This window comes from Benincasa hispida, chromosome 7 (genome assembly GCF_009727055.1).
Source record: "Benincasa hispida cultivar B227 chromosome 7, ASM972705v1, whole genome shotgun sequence".
In the NCBI taxonomy this organism is placed as follows: Eukaryota; Viridiplantae; Streptophyta; class Magnoliopsida; order Cucurbitales; family Cucurbitaceae; genus Benincasa; species Benincasa hispida.
In genome coordinates this window covers 30,962,149-30,987,299 of record NC_052355.1, presented here as the reverse complement: position 1 = coordinate 30,987,299, position 25,151 = coordinate 30,962,149, and the positions used below count along the sequence as shown (strand labels likewise).

General features: G+C 33.0%; 2 protein-coding genes and 1 non-coding gene across 6 annotated transcripts; all 3 read right to left on the bottom strand.

Moving 5' to 3' along the window:
* Nucleotides 1-291: 291 nt before the first annotated feature.
* On the bottom strand, nt 292-7,940 carry LOC120081299 (2-oxoglutarate dehydrogenase, mitochondrial-like). Of its 2 annotated transcripts, XM_039036047.1 has the most exons (9): nt 7,788-7,940; nt 6,019-7,686; nt 5,592-5,818; nt 5,178-5,510; nt 4,581-4,827; nt 3,630-3,758; nt 1,594-1,809; nt 1,164-1,287; nt 292-938 (listed from the first exon to the last, which is right to left on the bottom strand). In XM_039036047.1, the coding sequence occupies exons 2-9, from the start codon at nt 7,570-7,572 to the stop codon at nt 700-702; spliced, it is 3,069 nt and encodes a 1,022-aa protein (XP_038891975.1). In that variant the 5' UTR covers nt 7,573-7,686; nt 7,788-7,940; the 3' UTR covers nt 292-699. The 2 variants fall into 2 exon arrangements, with proteins under 2 accessions (XP_038891975.1, XP_038891976.1); XM_039036048.1 differs by having other exon boundaries at nt 6,019-7,858.
* Nucleotides 7,941-9,693: 1,753 nt separating this feature from the next.
* On the bottom strand, nt 9,694-9,765 carry TRNAK-UUU. The gene has a single exon. It is a non-coding gene; the product is annotated as a tRNA-Lys (tRNA).
* A 2,441-nt stretch (nt 9,766-12,206) lies between these two features.
* On the bottom strand, nt 12,207-17,549 carry LOC120081445 (serine/arginine-rich SC35-like splicing factor SCL30). 3 transcript variants are annotated; one of them, XM_039036318.1, is made up of 8 exons: nt 17,399-17,549; nt 16,778-16,970; nt 16,555-16,632; nt 14,853-15,014; nt 14,574-14,620; nt 13,126-13,204; nt 12,870-13,052; nt 12,207-12,536 (listed from the first exon to the last, which is right to left on the bottom strand). In XM_039036318.1, the coding sequence occupies exons 2-8, from the start codon at nt 16,960-16,962 to the stop codon at nt 12,413-12,415; spliced, it is 858 nt and encodes a 285-aa protein (XP_038892246.1). In that variant the 5' UTR covers nt 16,963-16,970; nt 17,399-17,549; the 3' UTR covers nt 12,207-12,412. The 3 variants fall into 3 exon arrangements, with proteins under 3 accessions (XP_038892246.1, XP_038892248.1, XP_038892247.1); XM_039036320.1 differs by having other exon boundaries at nt 14,583-14,620; nt 17,399-17,548; XM_039036319.1 differs by having other exon boundaries at nt 16,778-16,997; nt 17,399-17,544.
* Between the last annotated feature and the right edge of the window lie 7,602 nt (nt 17,550-25,151).

The window sequence follows — 25,151 nt, the reverse complement described above, 5'->3', positions numbered from 1 at the left end:
TTCTCACAATTTTTTTTTTCCTTTTTGGGATATGTAATATAAATCTCAATTAAATAGCTTTTAACTACATCAATACTAATAAGAATCAAACCATCGACCTTTAATATAATAATGGAAGCCTGATCTATTAAGCTACATCATCCAGATTGGCAATATTATTGCAATGAACAATAATCAACAAAAGCATGAAGATACACTTCCCATCAAATTCACATTCAAACAATTTCAGAACACTTGAACTTTCCACTAATAAATGAGAAAAAAAGAGTTTCCTTCCATGGAGACAAGGCATTAAAGTATAATCGAAAGTGTAGCATCAAAGATTTGGGATCAATTGTCCATGATCGCACTTGGGACAGAAACAAAAAACAAAGACTACTTTCATTGGTGAGTGGAAAACTGTGCAGATTAAGTCTTTCTGCAATTATTGAACAAAGTATATACCCAACCTCTGTTAATCCAACCACAAAAAGCTATTATCATTGACATATCAACAACAAAAAAGAAAATCTCAATTAAAAAATTGGTCTTAGTGGATAATGCTCGCATCACACTCCATGCAAAAATCAAGGGGTAGGGTATTCAGACCACTAAAACTTCAGCTTTCAGGTCTGTTCATTATCATGTGATTTCTTTAGAAGCATTACCATTTCGAGATTATTCAGTAGAAATTCCAAAGTCATCCAGCTAAGAATGTTTTCAGAAGGCGTTCTTGATAGGTTCAGGCTGCAATGCTTTCTTCACCAGCTCGGTTTGTTCCTTTACGTGAACCGAATAGAATCCAGTGGCTGTAGAAGCCGATGGAGCACGACCGACGTATTTAATGTCTTCTGATGTGCCTCTTCCAAGAGCCCTCATGGCAGTGGCAAGACGGGGAGAAATGTAGGTAAATGCACCCATGTTCATTGGTTCCTCCTGGCACCAGACAACCTCGGCATCTTGAAAAACAAAAAATATCAAGTTATTCTGGCCTTTGGTTCAACATAAAGAAAAAGGAAAGGATGAGAAGAGTTGATTAAGGGAAATCTTATTATAATAAGTTTTGGTAGGAGCCTAGAACGATGTGATACCATGTTGAGTAATTTTGAATGATTGAATAATTGAATAATTGAATTTGAATACCATGTTAAATAATTTAATGATTGAATAATTGAATTACATACTTGGATATCGTTTCAGCTCCCGCTGGATGAGGTCATAAGGAAAGGGGCAAAGTTGTTCAATCCTACATATTGCAACGTCCTTTCCATCTGCCTTAGTTCGCTGGTCATCAAGCTCATAGTAAATCTGTAAACAACGCAAGCATACAATATTTCAACATTTACTAAAACCTTAGAACTGAAACACACCCAATTTCTGGGGGCTGAATAGAAAGATTACATAGACCGGTCAATAATGAAAATATGGAATGTGGGCAAATTCATACTAGTGTAGTTGCAAAAGAATAACAGACGCAAATGGTAACTCATTTATCTAAGATATTCCAGGTAGGAAAAAAGGTTATTCCTGCCTTGATGCATTTAGAGAAAATTGAGTAGCAGCAAAAAAATAATAAATAAATAAATAATAAAAAAAAAAATACCGGATACTAACCTTTCCAGAGCAAAGAATTAGCCGTCTAATACCCTCTTCACGATCAGAGTGATTGTTCTGGTCCTTTATAAGGCGCTTAAATCTGGTTCCCTGCTTGTCAAAGCCTGGATGACCTTGAACATCATCAAACTCGGACAAATTAGATTTACAATCCTTGTGTCGAAGCAGATTCTTAGGGGCCATCACAACTAGGGGCTTGCGGAACTCCCTGTGTATCTGCAGATAAAATATATGCAAAAGAAAATTAGGATATTGATAAAGTTCTAATTGGTTGGGAAGTGGTTTCAAAATCAAAATCTTTAGGGTTCAAGAATTGCTAATCTAACTGTAGAACCAAACTCACCTCGGCAATTCTTGAATTCCTCCATTTATCGTTTTGTTTGGTTTCTTTTATAAAAAGTGTAGTTTTTGCAATAATGGCTGAAACTCTAAGCCCACTCAAATATGATTCACATTGTAGTGTCCTGGGAACCCTATCTCTCTCAAGGTTTCAATTTTTCTCTTCTCCTTGTTTGAAACTTTTACTTAGATGATCCCATTTTCATTTCTGGGAGGGTTCTTGACCTGGTTTTTCCGTAAGTCTCTAGTTTCAAACTCACTTTTGATGGGGTCTCCTTACCCGGCCTAGGGTGATACCCTTTTTCCTTCTAAGAATATAACTGTTCATCAGTTTCTTTTATTTGGTTGGAGGAACCTTTGTACTTTTGAAGATAAGTATTCTCCTTTTGAGATTTTTTTTTTGTAGAAATGTACAGCTTACAGGACACCGCTTCTTGGTAGTGTTTTAATTACAGAAAGAATTTTGGTAACTATAGTCTTTCCACGACTGTGACAAACAGGAAAGCTCTTATTTAGTTTTTTGTGGGTGGATTTTCCTCTTCTTTAGTTTTTAGTTCACCAATCATCATATAACATGTTAGTTCTTTTCAGTTTCCAACTTTTTGCAACAGATATCGAATCACGGCATTGATGTCTAGAAAAGGATTACAACACAAGGGGATGGGGGATTGGGAACTTCCCTGCTCAGCAAAAAACAAAATAATAAATAATTAACACACCCTGACTAGAGGCTGTGTACTTTACAACTTCCAGTAAATCACCGAAAACCTTGTGTATTGTGTATGATTTATGAACAAAATTTCTATTCTCTCTCACAATTCGAAGAGCCCAAATGTAAGTTTTGAGACATTCCTCGAAGGACTCTAGCTTCTCCATGCAACGCCAACTAAATAGGCTTCAAAGAGAAGGAGTCATTTTTAAGATTGATTTTGAAAAAAGCTGACAACAATGTGGATTCGGACTTTCTTGATAAGGTCTTGTGGAAGAAGTTTGGAGAACATGGGTCAGGAGCTGTCTTCAGCTTATGAATTTTTCTACTTTGCTAAATATTAATCTTAAGACTTTGTCATCACTTATAATACCTATAAAATTATGGGGAAGTTTCTAATATCTTTTTTAGTTCAAGGATGCCTTCCTCCTCTTATTCTTCTATCTTAAAACATTCTATTTTGTGTTAAATTTGTTGACTTGGTTGTTGACTCAAGCCATATCCAAATTTTCCTTTACTATATAGAGTTGGGTTATTGTGTTTGTAAAATTAAGCTTGAGTTATTGGCCTTATATTATTTTAAAGCCCATTTAGCTTTAGTTATTTATCATTTAGCAGAAACATGTTGTGCCTTCTCATCAGTTTTTGTGTGAACAGCGTACATTTTTGGGTTTTTTGTGTTGAGACTTGCTGAAGATTAAAGTTTTTCTCATCTTTTTGGGTGGTTGTTGTTCTTGAAGATTGAAGTAAATAGAAGATTGTTCATCTTGTACAATGGATGTAGACCTCACTGGTCAAACCACTATAAATATTTGTGTTCTTCTCTATATTCTTCTCCACTTTGATTTAGATTATGGAATAATGTTTAGTGTAGTTAACTGATTTGATTTACTGTTTTTATCAAGAAGCAGTGGATTAGGTGTTTTTCCACAACAAAATTAATAATAATAAAAGCAACAAATATCATCAACCAAAAACTTGCACTGACCTGTCTCCGCAGAACATGGAAATAGTTGGCGGGAGTTGTAACATTCACAACTTGCCAGTTGCATTCCTGAATTTGCTTTCTAAGGGTAGAATCCATCTCCGGAATAACAAAAGGATTGTCGTCGCTCATCTGCCATATATTATGAAAATTAGTATTATTCAAGAATCTCAGTGAATTGTACTACAGACATTCTCATCCAAGATTACAACGTATTCCATTAGAATCTCCAGTAATATAGGCTACTGTAATTAATCGAAACCAGATACTGCAAGTATGAAGTTCCTCATCCTGGCAGCAAAAGCCTAGAAGGGAGAAATACATAGACACATTTTTGCTTCCATGGTAGTTTGTAAGTTCTGATCAACAGCTACCAGATTAAATTAGGCAACCCAGTGTCATGTCAAACACTCCTCAAAACCATTTATGATAGTCATGGAACTTCTATCACAATTTTCAGGTGCATGTTCCCGAGCCTAGAAGTGTATTCAAGCACACCTCAGAAAGGTATCCTCATTATAGTGCGCGACATCACTTTTTTTAAAAAAGGAATTGAGGAACATTTCTCGAAACTATATCTTACAAGAGCTCTAATTTAAAATCTCCCGTTACCTTATAACTCATGATATTACATTTTTCTCAAGTAAATTTACTGGTGTACACTCTGAGGGGGCACTGTGGTTTTGCTTTAAAAAATATTGCACAATATATAACTAGATGGAAATAAAATGTTTCAACATTTCTCTAAACTAGCTTGTACTATGAGACCTTACATCTCATGTGTGTCCATCATCAAACCAATCAAGCAGGGACAAAAAGTTGATACAGTAAGTAGAGAGCATTGGGACAAGCACAAAAAAAAAAAATACTGAAAACGGAAGATACAATTTTTCATTTTATTTATTTTTTGAAAAAAAAAAAAGGAAGAAGACAAAGAAGATCTTTGATGGATACCTGAAGGAAACGTTCCAACCTCGCACTCGAATGTTCAGGGCCCTGGCCATCATAGCCATGAGGAAGCAGCACAACAAGCCCTGTCTGCCGCAGCCACTTTGCTTCACCACTGCTCAAGAATTGATCAAATATAACTTGAGCGCCATTTGAAAAATCACCAAATTGAGCTTCCCAGATTACCAATGAATTAGGATTTTCCATTGAATAACCCAACTCAAATCCAAGAACTCCAAACTCTGAAAGAGAACTGTTGGACAAGAAAAAAGAGAACTTGTAAGAGTAACTCTGTGCAATAAGGTAAACTGTACAACTGACAGAAGATATCATAGTTAAATTCCCAAAATTACAAAGCTCAAAGACGAGTGCAAAGCACACTGACAAATTAACAAGACCAGCACATTGGTGGGGTAACAGAGTGATCAAACCCAAACTAATATGCTTCCACTGTTCTTCATGCAAAACTTTAAGATGCAGATAACTCATCTCATTGGGTAACAACTCTAACATAGGGAGGTACCCTGATGACTATTCAATACAAACTACCAAAAGGAAATTTTTCAGAATATATAGGCAAAAAGGGATTATAATCAACTTTACCTGTTGCTTACAGTGAACATCTCCTCATTCTGATTCATGATAACGTGGTCCAAAGGACAGTAGATTGCCCCTGTTTCTTGATCATGCACAACAGAATGTCGATGACTAAAGGTACCTCTCTCGACATCTTGGCCACTCAATCTGACGTGGTTGCCTTCCACAAGCAAAGTGGCAAAAGCAAGGGCTTCACCAAGTGCCCAGTCAATGCCTTCTCCTGTTTCAATCATCTGTGCTCTTTGTTCGTAAACTTTCTTGACTGCTCTGTGGGGCTTGAAATTATCTGGAAATACAGTAATAGCTTTTCCAACATTCTTTAGTATCTCTGGTTTAACTCTGCACAAATGATCAGAGTACAAATTTCAGTGCTAAAATATGACGTGAGGTAATAGAATCATATAATAAAATTTACCATACCCGGTGTTCCGAACTCTTGAGAGCTGTTCAGGTGACTTGAAACCAGACCAATATGCTGAAAGCCAGTCTCTTCTCTTTGGAACATAATCTTTGCTCGCCAAAAATTCTTCATTCAGGATTTTATTAACCTTATCACGTATGTTATTGATATCCTCCTGACTCACCTGCCCAGATTCTAAGAGCTTTTTCTGGTAGATCTCAAGAGATGAAGGATGACTCCTTATGACCTGTTCTCAATCAGCTAAGTAGTCAGTAATAGATAACTACTAATAACATGAATACATAATTGAGGTATTGGACCAATGAAACTAAGCATGATGAAGAACAGCAACACAGTTTTGAGAACTAGTGTACCAAACTGAAGCCATAGAAAGAAGAACATTCCACAATATTCATATTCAAAAACATTAAAACAGGAAGTACTGACCTGATACATCTTAGGTTGTGTGAAGGATGGCTCATCAATCTCATTGTGTCCAAACCGACGATAACAAACCAAATCAACAACGACATCTGAATGAAAGGTTTGGCGCCATTCTGCAGCAAGCTCACAAACATGGACAACAGCCTCCATGTCATCACCATTGACATGGAAAATAGGTGCATCTAAAGCTTTGGCAACATCAGTGCAATATTGCGATGATCTTCCAGCCCTAGGATCGGTAGTAAAAGCCACTTGATTATTCACGACAATGTGTATTGTTCCTCCAGTGGTGTAGTTAGGAAGAGCACTAAGATGTAGAGTTTCATACACCACACCTTGTCCAGCAAAGCTACCATCACCATGAATCAAAACACCCATATTCTTGATCCTTTCAATGTCATTGGAGTAATACTGCTTCGCTCTAGTTTTTCCAACAACAACTGGATCAACAGCTTCCAAGTGACTTGGATTTGCAACCAAAGAAAGATGAATATGTTTTCCACCTCTAGTTGGTCGATCATAGGATGTACCCAAATGATATTTGACATCACCAGTCCCAGTGTAAAGTCCAACTTCATCCACAGGCTTTGTACCACCACTAAACTCACTAAAGATCTGCCTAAGAGGCTTCCGAACGACGTTACCCAAAACATTTAGTCTTCCACGGTGAGGCATTCCAATAACAATGCTCTCAACTCCAAGATCTGCAGCCCTATCAAACATCTCCTTCATTCCCGGAATCAAAGTCTCACCACCTTCAAGTCCAAATCTTTTTGCTGTAGTCCACTTAGTGGCTAAGAAGTTCTCAAACTGTGTGCTCCATATAAGACGATCAAGAATCACTTCTCGGCGTTGTCGATTGTACTGCATTGGTGTTGGGGTCTCAATCTTGTCTCTCAACCAGTTACATTTATTACGGTCTGCAATATGCATATATTCATATCCAACACTCCCACAGTAAGCTTGCTCAAGGCGGGTCAATATTGATCTGAGAGTCTGCACTGGACGATTTTCTGATAAAAAGCCAGCCATCCTCCACACACCAAGGAAGAATTCCCTATCAAGATCAGCATCTGTAAATCCATAAAGTGCAGGATCCAGATCTTCTGGGATTTCTCTTTCTTCCAAATTCAATGGATCCAACTTGGCTTTCATATGACCATTAACCTGGTAAGCCCTGACAAGCAACAACAAACGCATACTCTCTTGAATTGTCTGGCCTGAAATACCAGGAGACGTTGCAGCCTGACCCACAAAATTCCTAAAGAAATTATCCCACGACTCATCAACACTGTTGGGGTCAGCCTCCCAAGCCCTTTGAAGCTCCTCCAAATACACACTGCTCGTCCCATCCAGAAAGCTATCAGTTAGCTTCGAAAGTGGCACAGGGCGAGGCACTGGCGCAGATTGTGCTTTGGACTTAAAAACCGTCGTATGAAAATATCGATTCTGAGACGAAATAATACGTGATCTCGCAGCATACGATCCTCCTCCCTGTGCCAAAGTTCTCCTAATGGCAACCTTTGCCAAAGCAGAACCAGCTCTAAACAACCCCATTCTTACAAATCAAAACTCCCCAAAACAAATAAGGACAAAAAAAAACCGTTCCAAATCAATATTTCTCAGACTTTATACCCAATCACATACATCTGAAGCTTCCACTATACAATTCTGTAACGATTCAGATCGAGACAAAGGAGAACAAACAACAGAAACAATAAAAAACTAAGCGTAAGATTAGAAATGAAGATGATACAAAGATTGTAACATACCGAAATGGCGAAGAAATTCGAAACCCTCAAATCGCCGTAAAGCGATACTGCCTTGCCTTGGCTTCAGACCGAACAAGCCCAGCTGCGCTTTTTATTCCACTTCTTTATTTTTCTTACTATTATTATTATTTCGGTTCTAAAAATTATTTTCCTCTTCGGCGTGCCGTTGAAATTTTCATTTATTTATTTATTTTAATATTTTAGTGTTCTTCTATATTGCGTGGGAGTGGGTCCCAACTCCTATTTTCTAGCGGTGGCCCGAATGTAAAATTTGGACATAGAGATACTTTCCTTTTTTTTTTTTTTTACACGAGAGATATTTTCAACTTGACCAATTATTTAATTAATAAATTTAGATAATCTAGGACAAATTTCACGGTCTTTCTTTTAGAATGTTCTAAAGCATAATACATGGATGGATCCTCCCAAGGAAAATAAAAAGGTTTAATATATACTGCGATAGAAAATTCAAATATAACATTCTTTTATCTGATGGTAAAAGTGAGTTTGCCTCAATTGTATATAAGAATGTTAGTGGTCACGAAATTTATGGTAAAAATATTTTATCTTGTGTTGTTTTTCTTTAAAAAAATATCCGATAGACCTTTCTATCGTTAAAAATGGAATTATAAGTCAAATTTTTAAAATAAAAATAAGTGGTTAAAACTACTCTTTTTTTTTCTTTAAATTCTAAAACATTCTTAAAAAGTAACTACGATTTCAAAGGGAAAAAAAAAAAAAAACAATGCATAGAAATAGTGTTAGTAATATTATTTTCAAACATGAAAAGCACACAATTAGGTCGATTTTATTTTGAATTTTGTATTTTTGAAATTTTGAAATTTTTGTTTGTATTTCTCCTAAATTACATACTACAATTACCACACTTCTTGAACAGGCATTTAAATTCTAAACCAAATTCTAAAACATAAAAGTGTTTTTTGAAAGTTATATTTGGTAACAATTATTTGTGTTTTTTTTAAAAAAATTAAGAATATAAACACTTCTTCTATCTCTAAATTTTTTTTCTTTGTTGTCTATTTTTTATCATTATTAAAAAAACTAATAAAAAATGATGATTGTTTTAAATGACAAAACTGTTAAAAATATTTTTAATATAGCAAAATGTCACTATCTATCACTAATAAAAAATGATATTTTACTATATTTATAATAAGTTGGCTCGTTTTTGTCTATTTAAAAACAGCTAAAAAAAAGTAGTTTTGAAAAACTTGTTTTTATTTTAAAATTTGATTTGATTCTTTGAAAAACTTGTTTTTTTTTTTTTTTTTGTTCAAAACTTGACTTCATTTTTTTAAAACTTTAGTGAAATGAATAACAAATAAAACAAACTTTTAAGTAATGTTTATAAACACAATTTTATTAAAAAAAAAATTAATAGTTATCAAACAAAATCTAAAATCTCCATCAATCAGGGTTTATATGAAGTTAGGTTTATATTGACTGCATTTTACTTTATTTAATCGATTATCTTTGATAATTAGATATAGGTTCCTAACTTAATTATTAGACTTTTTCATTATATACCTTCTGTTAGTCGTGTCTCATCAGCAACTTTTTTTAACATAGAGTTAAGTGAATTTTAACAAATGCCAAAACATGAATTTACTAAATATACAAGTGCAAAAAAAAGTAACATAAAAGTTCTCTTCTCATAGCTTCATTTTATAGTTTTCAATAATGTTAAGTGAATTTTAGTTAATATTTCTATTTTTTGAGTTAACTAATCTTTTGACATTTTAACAATTGACTTTTAAGCAGAATTATTTTTATTTTATCGCCATATTCTTTTTTGATAAAAATGCAGTTGACTATTTCGAGAAAAAAAGGACAAGTATTATTTTTTTATTAAAAAAAAAAATAAATAAAGCACATTTAAAATTTGCGCCGTCTGTGGGGATCGAACCCACGGCCACGTGGTTAAAAGCCACGCGCTCTACCACTGAGCTAAGACGGCTTGGTTAAACATTAAATACTTATTAAAACATAAAAATATTTCCGCGAGAATTATTATTAATTATTATTATTATTTTGACATCTAATACTATTATTATTTGATATCGAAATGAACGGACATAAATTATTTCATTAATTTTACCAAAAGTAAAAAGTCATAAATTATTATTAAGGGTATTTTTATTTTTATTTTTGGTATTTCTAATTTCAAATGGAAATAGGAGAAATGGGCCGATATGCCCTCAATTAAGATATAAATGATTTTTTCAGAGGACAAACATAGATGATTTTGGTAAGTTTATTAAATGTCATATATTGCGTTAATAATCCAAGGGACAAACTTTAACCACCCTCCATTTTCAAATTTGTAGAATCTATCAACATTCGACTGTATTTAACTACTTAATTAGACAAAAAAAATTGCTTTCAAAAAACAAACTTTTAGACATAAAATTTTAATTTCAAACAAATTACATTTAATGATTTGCTCAATTTCCAATTTTAAATCACGAAGATGGAGACAGAAAAATCGCATTTATTATCAAAATTAATTGGTGTGGGTTTAAAACAAATATATAGGGTGCATGAAAATAAAAATGTTGGAGAGAGCGTTGGGAACATTAAGCTTAACTTTCCAAGGGATGAACAATGTTAATCTAAAACATACTTGATGTTGTGCCATTGAAGAGCAAAATGAGGTATAACGGGAACATAAATATCACTAAATTATATTATATAAAAATAAATAAAATAATAAAATCTTATAAAGGTTATTATCAAGATATCCATATAAATATGTTCTGACAACGTTTATAAATACATATCCAAACTTTCATACACAGTCAAACCAATTAAAAATCGTAGCGTAATTGCATCCACTACTAGAGAGTATGTCAATATTCTTCAACATATTTTGGTTCAGGATCCTCATTTTCAGATATAATATCAAAAACAACAAAAATGTCGTCAATAACTACATTAGTTCGGTTCTCTTTTTTTTTTGTCGTAACATAGCTTATTGAAATCTCATTGTTATCTTTACGTATTTCACCTTCCTCATTAATCATGTCAAGGATTTTTTCATGGGTATTTACATCATCAGCTAAATCTTTTTTACTATTGACTATTTTTCTTTTCGAGGATATTTATCTTTCAAACCCACTGGTTTACCACTCTTCTAGTATGTCTCAGACTCATTAATGACAACTTGTTGTGCTAGGATATCAATTTTCAGTGGAATATTTGCAACTGATATATGTGATTTAGTTACTTTCTTAGCATCTATAAATGCATCTAGTAATTGATTTGCTATATATTGCAAATGAATTATTTTTTTAACTTCAAGTTCATATTGATCTGCACGGAGATCTAAACGAGACAATAACAATGCATTCCATGTAATTTCTTTTCCCAACTTTTTAATTTCTTCCCTTAATGTTGGACTATATGTCTCATTAAAATGACAACAAGCAAATCGTCACAGTAAATACATCATCCATCAAGGGTTCAAGATATTTAATAATTGATGGGGAATCAAATCCAACATATATTCCTAACCTCCTTCGATGGTCCATCTTAATACGTTGGGATGAAGCAATTGGAATATATACTGCACATCCAAAAATTCTCAAATGAAAAATATTTAGCTCATGGTCATAAGCTAATTGTAATTGCGAGTACTTATGATAAACTACTGGCCTAATGCGTACAAGTGACGCAACATGCAAAATAGTATGTCTCCATACAAATGTAGGAAACTTAGCTCTCATACTCAATGGTCTAGCAATTAATTGCAAACGTTTTATAAATGATTATGTTAAACCATTTTGTGTATAAACATTAGCTACAAGATGTTCAACACTTATCCCAATTGACATACAATAATAATCAAAAGCTTGGAATGTAAATTCACCAGTATTATCAAGATGAATAGTCTTAATTGTATAATCAGAAAATTATTTTTTTAACTTAATTATTTGAGCAAATAATCTTACAAATGTAAAGTTTTGATTTGATAATAAGCATACATGTGATCATTTATTAATACCATAAAATATCTAAATGGTCACTTGGTAGATTAATAGGTCTATATATATCACCTAAACTATTATTTGACCTACAGAAAATCCAAGACAACAGCAAGTTAAGATGCAAGATTAATAAAAGTTTGAACTGAAAACAGATGTTTGAGAACATGCATTGCCAAAAGTAACCAGAACCCTTATCTCTCTACACCGATATTATGAAGATGAATTACTAGCGAAGAACATAATGGAGATGCACCATCATCTCTACAAAGTAGAGACATCAAATTTTGAATGTCGATAGCATGTCGTGACTAAAAGGGGTCGAAGTCTCGTCGGTGATGCTAATGAGAGAGATGGAGAAAAAGAGCATTGCCAATGAGATAGATGAAGAAAAAGAGCATTGGCAATCCAAAAAGTAGCAAGAGGTGGATGGTCAAACATAATAATTAACTTCAAATGAGAGCAAAGAAAATTCCCTGTCTAGAAAATCCGAACACACCAGGAACAGCTTACAAAATACAATCTAATAACTTTTTCTGGATAGTGGATATAGTAACAAATGTTGAATATTAGAAACACGATGGTTTACGTCACCTACTACCATGTTTTCTCAAAGGAAAATCATCTACCATGCCTGGGGGACGCATCAGCAGAGCGGGATCGAGACCCCGAAGGGGATCTTGATGTTCTACCAGGAGAAGACCTCCAATTAGCTCGTGCATCCTCCCCTTCAAATGCAGACTTGCTAAAGAAGAGAAAATGTATCGACGAATAAATAAAACAGAACAGAACAGAACACATTTATAAACCAGCATAGTAAACAAAGATGATAAGTTTATGATTAAACAATATGAAAGAGAACAATGTCAAATCTCAACCATGAGACTAGCATATGGAATAAGCAACGCATGCAAAATCACAGAAGCACCAAAAATACAAGATGCTGCCGGAAAGCAATAAAGTCCAAAATGCAAAATGGCTGAAATTATGGGAAAAGATAACAACGTTGCAACGTGAACATGAAAGCACTCCCATAGTCAAGCAGGTACACAAGTCATCAATAATTCATTCAACTTACTCATGATATCCATTTCCATTGTGATTGTGGTCATCAGCATTATCATAACCGGGAGAATATACTTGTCGATTCCTCTCAGCATCTCGCTCACGAGGACCTCTGGGTGACTCGGGGTAATCTGCATGCCTTCTACTAGGGGAAACAGAATAGTCACCTCGCCATCTCGGAGCAGGAGAGTAGGACCTGACAATTTCATATGGCATATTTACTACCTAAAGCATTTATAAACATGAACCATGTCTTTTAAATGGATCACCTTGATCGGTATCTACTTCTTGAACCCGATGGATGGCGGGGGGAGCGTGATCTGGATATTGAACGAGATCTAGAACGTCCTACATTGTACCCAAAAGAAGGGGGAAAAAAAAAGGAAAGAAAAAATAAAGTGATCAACTATTGCCTGAACCCAGGTTGATCATTGAATACAAAAATCCAATATGGACATATTTTGTCTAGTACAATAATTAATGATTGATTTGATTCCAAGCTGTAGTATGTGTACTTGAAATTTAGTTACAAATTGAAACCTACAATATCATGAACAAATAAAATGTACAGAGGAGATTTGTATTTTTAATTTAATTAATCAACAAACCTGCAAGACTGCACATTCAAAATTTCATAACAAAAGAGCTTCCAATATGCTAACTTAACACACCTACACACACTTAAGGAACCCAACTAACCCAACTAACCCGAAAAGAATTATTATATGCTTTGATTTGAACCTAATAAAAGAAGCTACATGTGGAAACAAAAGGTGAGCTTTAGAGGCAATATCTCATAACAAAAGCATCAAACTAAGGAAAGAATGATTCAAGTAAAAGGACCGATCAAATATTGTCTGCATGTGACGTGTGAGAAACTTCTCAGTTCATTACATAAAAAAATAAAATAAAAGGTCCACCATGATATATATGACCACTTACCTAAGAGCTTATAGATAAGCTTGATTGCATTGGTACATATATAAATACACCAATCTTAATTCTCATTTAAGGATATTACACGACCACTTAACTTAAAGCTATAAATAAGCTCGATTGCATTGGTGGGTATATAAGTACACTAATCTTAAAGTCTCGAAAAAAGTCAAATAAGTATACGTGTGCTATTTAACATCTAAATGAATTCCATATACTACTGCTTCGATCTGTAATGTCCAAGAATTACATAACAAGTAGTAATGTATGTGTGAGGCTCCCTAATGTGAAGACATATTCTAGAAGGGGCAAATCAGGAAATTCAAACACTGGCTGTTAGTTTGTGGGTTAGTCGGACATGACTGGTTTGTTTGTGAATGGGAAAGGAAGAACCTCAGTGTGGTGTTTTGTGGCTGAAGGCTCGGGTAGGGAGAGCTCTTGGTTATAGCTGGATGTTAACCTTTTGTTTTCTTTATCTTTAAGTTCTGCTGTGTTCTAGTTATGTAGTGTTTTTTACCTTTTCCTGTCAATAGAACAGTGCAATTGCCCTTTGAATTGCTGTGTTTTTCTCTTTACTAAGCTTTGCAGGTACATTGTGAGGGAAGAATCATACATAATGCTATGGACTTCTTGAACAGTCAAGAAGCAGAAGTAACATGCACTAGAAAATTGAGAATGTGAACATAAGAGGTCTTCTCACTTTTTTATGTTGGGGTTTTCACTTCACTATAAAAGTTATTTAAGATAAGGTTCGTAAACTTTGAAGAGAAACTAATTGTACCCATACTACCATAATGAGAACGGCGTCCACCATAGCCCGATGGTCCCCTACAAAGAGGAAAAAAAGAATAGTAAAAACATGTAACTTGCAACTAAATAACCATCATAAAAGGTTGTTAGTCATTGAAAACAGTGAATGAAAAGAATATATATACTTCAAGGCTTGAGCAAACAAGTATGCAACTTAAACTTGAAAGTAAATGCGAGGGGGTGCCAATTGTAAATCTGCAGTCCCTTGAAACTATTGAGAAAAAGAGGAAAAAGAGAATAAACAAACTACCTTCTACTCCTTTGGCGCATCTGTTCTGGCCTCTTCCTTGACTCTGCTGCAAGGACCACAGTAATCTCCCTACCAGCAAATTTTTTCCCATTCATATGGTACTGAGCTTCAGAAGCCTCATAAGGATCAACAAACTCCACAAACGCAAATCCTCGAGGCTCACTACAAAGAGTTAAAAAAAAAAAGGTGATTAAAACAAGAAACCCATTCTGGACACAAATCTTGGGTAACTAGATTGAATGATTTACATTAATATATCTTTTTATGGTTAAAAAGGATTTGGGATGCCATAAACTAAATAGCTTTCTTTTCATATCCAATATTAACTTCAGAGTGCTTTCTTCAAAGCTGAGGCTGGAGTTACATAAAGCACAGCTAATTTCAAAGTTTAGTAGCTAACCTTATCTTTACAATCAAGCATGAAAGAGGCAAGTGACTTGAAAAATCTTCATATTCTTGTAACTATAAGCACTTCAATTCAACGTAACTTGACTTGAAAAATCTTCACATTTCTTGATATAAGTAACCAACAACTCATGACTTGAAAATTCTTCATGTACTTGGAACACATGAAGCACTTGAACAAACATTCCACAACGTTAAAACATTCACCTTGTTGGCTTCAATTGCTCAAGAATATACCTTCTTCCTCATCAACTTCACATTTCTTGATATAAATACTTGAAACCAAAAATTCGTGACTTGAAAATTCTTCAAATAATTGGAACATGAAGCACTTGGACAAACATTCCACAACTTTAAAACCTTCAACTTGTTGGCTTCAATTGCTCAAGAATCTACCTTCTTCCTCATCAACTTTTATTTATGAGTGTTGTTACCTAATGTCTCCTCAGAGAGAGACACCCTCATTTCGATATTATTCTTTACATTCTTGATGAGCTATAAGTTAGGCAGTGAAAGGTAGTAGACCCTCATTAATAGGGGCTTGGGCTTGTTTTAACTTCAAAGTTCAAACCAATATGCCCCCTGACAAAGCAGTTCAAAACACACTATGAAATGGGAATAATATCCATCCAGAAAAAAAAAAGGTCCGGTGAAATTTCATTTGATATTGTTCATCCTCTTCATTCCCTGACTATGAATAACAAACTCAAGCCAAAGTTCCATATGATCTAAAAATTTCGTCTAAAAAAATTAGAACTCAGTGCACAAATGTACACCCTCAAGTATTGTTCAAGTTTAAAAATAGTTGTAAAAGAGTCCCCCGACAGTTGCTTCAGAGTTTAGTTAATCTCGCATATGTAGGCACATGAAATTCTTTCCACAAAGAAGAAAAAGAACATTACGCAAACTAGAAAAGCTTTAAATGCGCTCTATATATCTTGACTACAATCGTGATTGGCCTTGATAAGAAGCTTAGCACACGGCTGAGAGCATCAAACAAGAGAAAGTAATCAGGCTCAATTTCTAACGCAAAAGGCTTGGCTTAATGCTTAACAAGTATACCTAAAATTACCACCCAAACCTTGTTTGAGGTTAACAATTTGATTAAATCTTAATGCAAATTGGAGGTCAGAAGTTCATATAATAACCATATAGCGTGTCACATCAAATTAACTCACAAGGAATGTAGAAGTACATGTTCAGGAATCAGGTGGAATAACAGCTTAATAAATCCAATAAATACCATGGATGGAGAGGTATGAAGAGTAAATAAGCAAAATAAACGCGAGATGCTCACCCTGTGTAATAGTCCTTTGGAATATACACATCTCGAACAAGTCCAAACCTCTCAAATGGTGCTCTAAGCTCCTCTGGCCTAAATGTACCGATACAATCAAAAGCCAAGTTCTTAAAATGCAGTGAGAGAAAATAACAAATTCATCAATTAGACTCGTAGTTAGTACCGAAACCTAAATTGGACAAAGCAATAAGGTAACTGAAAAAAGTGGTGAAATACTGACCTGCAATCCATAGGAATATTTCTAACCAAAAGGCTACCATGGGGCTGCTCCCTTCGTCTTCCATACCCGCCACCGCCGCCGCCGCCGCCACCACCACCACCATAACCCCTACCTGGGGGGCTTCTTCCACGACCACCGTATCCTCTTCTTGGAGGACTATGGTATGGTGGACTGTATCTTCTCATGTTTCAAACTGTCCAAAACAATTATCAGGTAAGGGCTGCAATTAAGATGCATATTGTCAAAACTTCATACCAATTAAAACTAATTACTATCTAAATATAAAAATAATAAAAATTAGAATAGTTGCTAATTCAAGGAAACCCATTCATCATCCTAAACTGAAAACGGGGTTCTGACTGTTAAACCCTAAACTACACTTCACAAGCTCAGGATTCCCGATTCATGAACCCACACAAGAACCAGCAAAAAAAAAAAAAAGGAAAAAAAAATCTTTTTAAAGGGAATCGAGGAAAAGGCTCCTCTCTAAACCTTTCCCAATTCTTCATCTAAAGAAAGGCAAAGAGATAATTTCCTTCTTGTGGTTTGATTCGATCAAGAATTATCTATACATACATAAACAAAATACTGAATTTGGAAATCGGAAGTGTATACTTTTACCTGAAGAAAAGAGAAGAAGAGGAGAAAACGAAGAGATTCTTCCGATCTGATTTAAGTCTCGAAGCAAGAAGACTGCGATGCGATGGTAGGGTTTAGATTTTTTTTTAATTTTTATAACTGTGTTTGTTCAAATGGAGTGCTTAAAGTTTAAAACTTTGTTCCTTTTTTCGGGAAAAAAATAAAAATAAAAATAAAGCCAATATAATCAATTCATATGATGATGATAAGCCAGATTTAAAACGTTGATATGGATCAACATTTTAATTTCACAGAAATTTTGATAAAAATATTAATAAAATATAGATTTCGATGAATATTTAAAAAATTATAGAAACAAAAAATTAGTAAATAAATATTTTATGATTTTAAATAAGTTAACATGCTTATTGTTTATATTAATGACATTTTGATGCTTATTTTTTTTATATTTTTTGGATTTTTTAGGATATAATAGAAATATCAATTCATCCCTCATGTTGATGTCGAATCCATAATGAAAATTATCGATGGAAATCTTGAGATGTCAATGAAAATTTGATACTATTATGATACGTTATTGGTTATTCATCAAGGATAGTTGAACTTTCAATTTTATATTCCATAGGTAAGTGAATTTTAAAAAGTGTTCAATTGCAATGAAATAAGAAGAATATGAACAACAAAATAACAAAAAAAAATAAGACAAAAGATAAAAGTATAAAAGAAGAAGTAGAAAACTAATAATGAACTCAATTGTGGTGTCCTCTACAAATATACCTTACAATCCTATTTATAGGGCATGGTGGAGTGTATGTTACTAGGTAAAAGTTAATGGGAAAGGTTGAGATTGGATAACCTATGAAGGTTTTGGGTTTGTTGTAACATAAATAAGTTATGGAAATCTACAATATTACATTTACAATATTCCCCTTATATATCCATAGTATGTAAAATAAATGTCTCATTAAAACCTTATTAGGAAAAACTCAGTGGGATAAAAATCTAGTGAAAGAAAAAGAATACATCATTTATATACTTTAATAATTACCTCACTAAAAAACCTTGCTAGGAAAACCTAGTGGGACAAAACCATAGTCAAGGGAAAAATAATGCAACATATCTACTCCCCCTCATGAAAACATCATTTGATACTCTTGGATGTCACATACAAATGTTATGTGTTAACTTCTCAAATGTTGTTGCAGGTAATACATTCGTCAATAAGTTTTCCAAGTCATATTTTGAAGAAATTCGTTGAATAGTGATGTCGGTACTTTATGCTTTATCATCTTCATATATTCACACTATTGGCTAGTCTCGTACATTATCAAGATTTTAACAGGATTAAAGTAGTTGTTATGATCTGTTTCATAAACTGTCATAATACAAAAATTATTTTCTATGTACTAAGTAACATGTTTAAGATCTAATTCTTATAAGTTAGATAAGTAACATACATCTTCACAATCAACTAGATCACAATTAGATTTATGAGAATAAAATAAATCAATGTAAATTGATATTTTAAACTCTATTCCAACATTTTTCTTTGGAGTAACATTATAATTATACTACGATAGGTAGCATATAAATTAGTAAAGATATAAGTGCACTTATTTCCAAAAAAATTATGGTTTTTCGGGACCCAAAGTTCTTTATTATCTTTTTTACATCAAATGATATAAACTTTTCACACCAAGTGAATGAAACATCACAGGAATGTTTAATAGTAGAACTAGTCCATAGAAGATCTTATATGTATATATTGATCAATTCCATCTCCTTTATGCCTTATTTTCAAGCTAAGACAAAACTTATCATCTCAATTTATTTCTTAAGAAATTCTATTTGCCTTTGAAATATCTTCAGAATTTTATACTTAAATTATCAACATGTATATATATAATGTATAGTAAATCTCATGTAGTGATTTTTTTTTTATAAAAGCATATAAACAAATAGGGTTATTTTTATACCCTTATATCATCAAATATTTAATAAGATGACTACTTTACATTCATTAGAGGAATGTTTTATAAAAATCTCTATGATATATATATATATCATTCTCTAATATTTTACTTATATAATTTTGGTACTTTTAATCCTTCAAGGATATATTATTAAAAGATTCATATAAATGTACAATAACTACATCCATAAGATACATATTGAGCTTTTCACGCACAGTTAGATAAATTAAATATCTCATGGTATTGTATCCACCATAGGATAAAATGTCTCATCACAATCAATACCGGTTTTTTTGCGACAACTATTGGGGAACTTGTCTCGTTCGACCATATTCTATTTGTTTTTCATACAAATACCTACCTGTGTCCCACATATTTGACATTTTTTAATGTCTGAACTATTAGTTCTCATGATTTGGAAAATGAATTTATTTCTATTGGATTTCTTCTTTCCACATAGGTCAATCATTTCTATGTCGCGTCATTTTTCAATATATCTGAGTATATAATACTCATTTTTATAAATAATATCGTAAGCAACATTGTATGTAAAAATGTTGTAGACTTATTTAAGTATGGTTCCATCTTTTTTTTTTTTTTTTGTCATGACATATAATTTATTGAGATCTCTTTATTATCATTATTTACTTTAAGATTTTTATGAGTGCTCATATATAGGATTTCTTATTGAATATCCATATTCTTAACCGAGTCATTTTGATTATTGACTACCTTTTTCGAGGATCTTTTATCTTTGGAGCCCAAGTGTCTATCACGCTTTAGACATGTTGTAGACTCATTAGTATTGACAACTCATTGGGATATCAATTTTAGATGGTGTATTTGTAACCATTATATATAACTTAGTTACTTTCTTGCAACTGTAAATGTTCTGTAAATGCATCTAGCATTAATTTGCAATGTTTTACCAATGAATTATCTTTTGAACTTCTAGTTCAAAGTGATCTGTATGATGATCAAAATGAGACAATACTTATGTATTTTATTCAATTTATTTTTTCAACTTTTCCTTAACTCCTCCCCCTAATGTTGAAAATTTTGTCCCATTAATAACAATTAAATTGTGTAGTAAACAATCCACCCGTTAGGGGGTTCAAAGTAATCAATTGATGTAAAATCAATTTCAACATGGATTCTAATTGCCCCATCATCTTATCTATTGTTTTGGAACAATTTAAACATTCACGACATATCTTGCATATAAAATATATTTGGCTTGTGGCCATAAGCTCATTAATCATTGGTCGAGCATACATAATAAATTGATCTCATATAGATCTATAAGTTTTGTTATTTGAATATAAGCTATAGGATGTTCAACACTTATCCCAATCAATTATCAAATGTTTGGGATACAAACCCACTAGTATTATCAAAACAAAATAATGAGTATATTTGTGATTATCAACGGGATGTGCCAACAAAAATCATAAAACCATCAGTTTGTTCCAAAAATGGGAAATGTTCAATTTCAATTTTAGCTAGTAAGAGTTTGATTGTTAATCTCTTGAGAACACGACATCATGACAATTTATTATATGGAAGAATCTTCTAGTTCTTCAATAGATGTGACAATTTATTATATGGAAGAATCTTCTAGTTCTTCAATAGATGTCAATGTATATTTTCAATAATTATTTTCACTATTGACAAAAAATGACTCATCATGTCAAAGGGAAATATATTTGGATCAATGAATTTCAGGTTCATTGTTGCATATGTTTCAACTACACAAATATGTGTGATTACAATTTAGAAGAAAAAATATAACCTTTCTATATGCACTTCCCATAGAAGATAATAGATATCGTATAGAAATACCATGTACTATTCTTATTATCAATCTTTCTAGATGATATCTACTACAATGTATACCTTCCAAATTTACTAAACTTCTCTTTGATTTACAAGAGAACAAAGTATATCAATTGTCAATTTTGCTCATCTGGCAAAATATTGTTTTCTTTTTCAAAATTGTTAATCAAGTCTACAAGACTTTATATCATATTTGATTTTTCGCTTCAAGCATTTGAATTTTTGATAACATATTGTCTACTTTTAAGTATAAAATGCATAGATGTACTATATGTAAAACATAAATAATATTTATTCTTATTCTCTTCATGAGATTTTAATGAAATCAAATATCTCATATACAAGTTTTCAAAAACAATAACAATCTCTTCGGGAGATTATAATAAAGAGATTCAAATAAATTCTCAAAGTTTGCTTCCACACATCGTTTCTTTTTCATTAATAAGGATTTTAATTCTTATTGTACGACGAGTACAAGATTATCGTCTCTTTTGCATCATATTTGAAAAATGAAAATTTCCTTCAAAACATTATATATGTGTATGATTTTAATAGAATAATTACTTCTTCTTTTATTTATATGAGTCCGACCTCAATTATCAAATATTGGAACATTCACTTTAGGGAATGATATTATATTATTTGGTCAAATTCATTATTTTTGGTAGAAACATCCAATTGTATATTTTATTCAACCTCAAAAGGTATTAGATAAATATTCATCGCAATGTTTCAAACTTTCTTTCTCAAATCGCTAATACAAGAGCATAACATGTTTGATATATGCTCATTAGTTTATAAGCATTTATTAATTTAAATATGTGTAACTACAAGTGCATGGCAAAAACAATGAACACTAATTGATTTATGCAGCTTCAGCTTTAGGTGTATTAAATCAAAATTAGCTTTAGGAAGAGTAATTAGCTATTATATATAACTTTCAAACTTTTCCATAAAGGAATTCAATCAAATACATATACATATATAATCACACATATAAATTTCAAAAGCTCACAAATATATCCATATGAGAATAATTTAAATATTCAACAATCAAGTAAATTTCAATTCTAGCATAGCAAACAAAAATGACTAATTCAACTCCCAGGTTAGTTCTCAAGTAGATGTGTTCCCTTACGATCAACTTAAATACCTTTACCTTAGCCTAGTCAAAACAATCCTTAGACAAAGCTCTCTTAGTCAATTTTTATTTCTAATTTATTGATCTTTTAATTAAGAGTTAATTAATAGATCAATGAATCTAAGTGCATTGTTAATCTTATTAAAACAAATTCACTTTATGAAATAATCTTTAATATCTTGAATATTTGCAAATAAAATTAAAGAAAATTCTGAATTTGAAGGATAAAATAATATTACTAGAAGAGAATCTCAACGAATAAAAAATAATATTATTATGAGATAATTTTATCTTTATTTAAAAGAAATTCAAATCTTATTAAGAAATATGCAATCCAATTAAGGAAACATATATCCTAATTTAATTTTTCATATATAAAAATTATATTCTAAGATATAGAAAATATAAACTAATTTTAAAAATATCCCAAACAAATCTTTCAAATATAAGAAAATTAAGATGCATGATTTGCAATCTATGATAGAATTTACAAACATTACACAAAAAAATTGAGGCATGATTTATAACATCGATTGTGACATCTATGATATCATAAACAGGATAAGAATAAATAAAAGAATCGACCTTCTAGCAAAGGAATAAAACTAACAAATTACACACATTGAATGTTACCCCAACAAAAACATTGATAAAATATTGATATGCACGTCATCGATAAAACTATGATATCAAGTGCCTAACAAAAGCGCTATCAATGCCTCTTGGTGTCACACCCTCTCCCAGATTACCTTCCCAACCTAGGAGGAGATGTAACGATAGCAAATGTCAATCTTCTCATGACATCCACTATCCCCCTCAATCTTAGACACTCTCACCCTTGCAACCGGTAATAGTTATAAACATGCGATTAACTAGATATTCCTTAAACAACTTACGCAACAATAAACATGTTTCATATTATATATACATATCAAAATAGTTAATATTACAAAGTTCCCTTCTTAAGTTTATCCTTATCCCTAATATGTACATATTAACTTACAAGCTTATCCACCTAGCTATTTTAATTATGAGTTCCTCTATAATACTGGGTCTTTGAGTAGCAGACTGGCAGATCAACTAGGCTCCGGGGTGTAGATCGCTACCCGGGGAAAAAGTATAAACATGGAAAAGAATGAGCTAACGCCCAGTGAGTGACATTAAAAAAACACGTTTCCAAAACATAATCATATTCAAGTATCAATTTATTGAACTTCAGGGTTTCAAATTTTAAACATCAGGTATAACATTTTAGAAAATGTTATAGAACCTTGGAAACATCGAATAACATCCACTTTATTATGAAATCATCATCCTCTAGCCTTAGTTGAGGGAGAGCTCTTTTGCTCAATAGCTCAACGCCGAAATCTTTAGTTGGTGTGGAGTAATCTCAACACAACCAATGTCGATAATAATCCTTAGTTGATGTAGAGTAATCTTAATACAATCAGCGTCGATAATATCTACATGCACGTGGTTACGCCCTACGTACCATCATTCCTTAGGTATCAATGGACCCAAATACCTTCTCTCAACCCTTCAGTATCGAGTTTTCTCATTAAAACATCATAAAACCTCAAATTCATTTAAGAATTCAGTCTTAAAACATCAAGCATTCCAGTAGTATAAACATCATAAATATAGAAATAATGAGGAATAACTCAACTTAAGGAATGTTTTATAAAATATGCTTTCGAGCATTAAAACTCAAGTATGCTTAAGAAATTTTATAAGAAAAAGCATAATTAAAAATCATTTTAAAACTTTAAGAATAGCATGCTCGAGAAAATTTTTAAGTAAAGTAAGTAATAAGCTTACACCATAAATCATTTGAAAAACATATCACTCAAACTTAACCGGCAGTAGCTCTCTTTCCTAGGTTTTCGCTTAGCTTCCCGGGTTCTTCCTCAAATCCTAAGCCTGTACTGAGTCGTAATAACTTTAGGATCTCGTGTTTAGGGCTAAATTATCTTTAGAATACTTTCATGGCCTTAAACTTGGCTTACTAACTTAATAAGTGTGAAAACAAGCCTTAAACCAACTAAGGACAACTGTTAGACGCATGACAACATTCTTCAACACAAGTTGGTCGCACTGTTCATCATGATCAACACATAGCAGTCAGGCTTAAACGCACGACACCTACCCCAACGCATGCTTCTAATTCTCTCAAATCACTCTCTTTTTTAGTCATCTTGCAAGGTTTGAGAGTTATGTAGTGAGGATGAGTCGGATGACCTCTTGAAGGGTATTTATAGACATCCTCAAACATCCTTGTCATCATCTCAAGCCACCAACATATGACACATGTTTTGCATAAAAATCCTAAGTGTCAGTACTATGCAAAGTCCAGCATAGGGGTCCTTAACACCTCCTACTTGCATGCGAGCTTTAGGTGTCTTCACCATGCATAGTCCAATGCATAGCCCCCTTTTGAGATGTCATTCTGACCTTTTGCATGTCCTACCATGCGTCCACCTCACCCTAGGCTCGACCGAGGCTTCATTTGGTTGAGCCACGTGCACTTTTTGCTGTCAATCTGACCTTGCTCTCCAAATTTCTCAAGTTAATGCATAGTGACCTAGGTTGGCCGCATAGTTGCTTCACCAACATCCTTACATGTGTCCAACAAGCTCCTCTTATGCACCCATACAGTGTTTCCAATGCACAGTCCTCTAGTTTTGAGCGTATGGTTTCTTAACTATGTCACCAACTTGATTCCTACTCATCACATAGTTCTCTCCTTGGCTTAAGGCAAGAGCATGCGTCCACTTTACATTTTCCCTCCTAGATATGTGTTCACTAAGGTTTTTGGGCTTTCTTG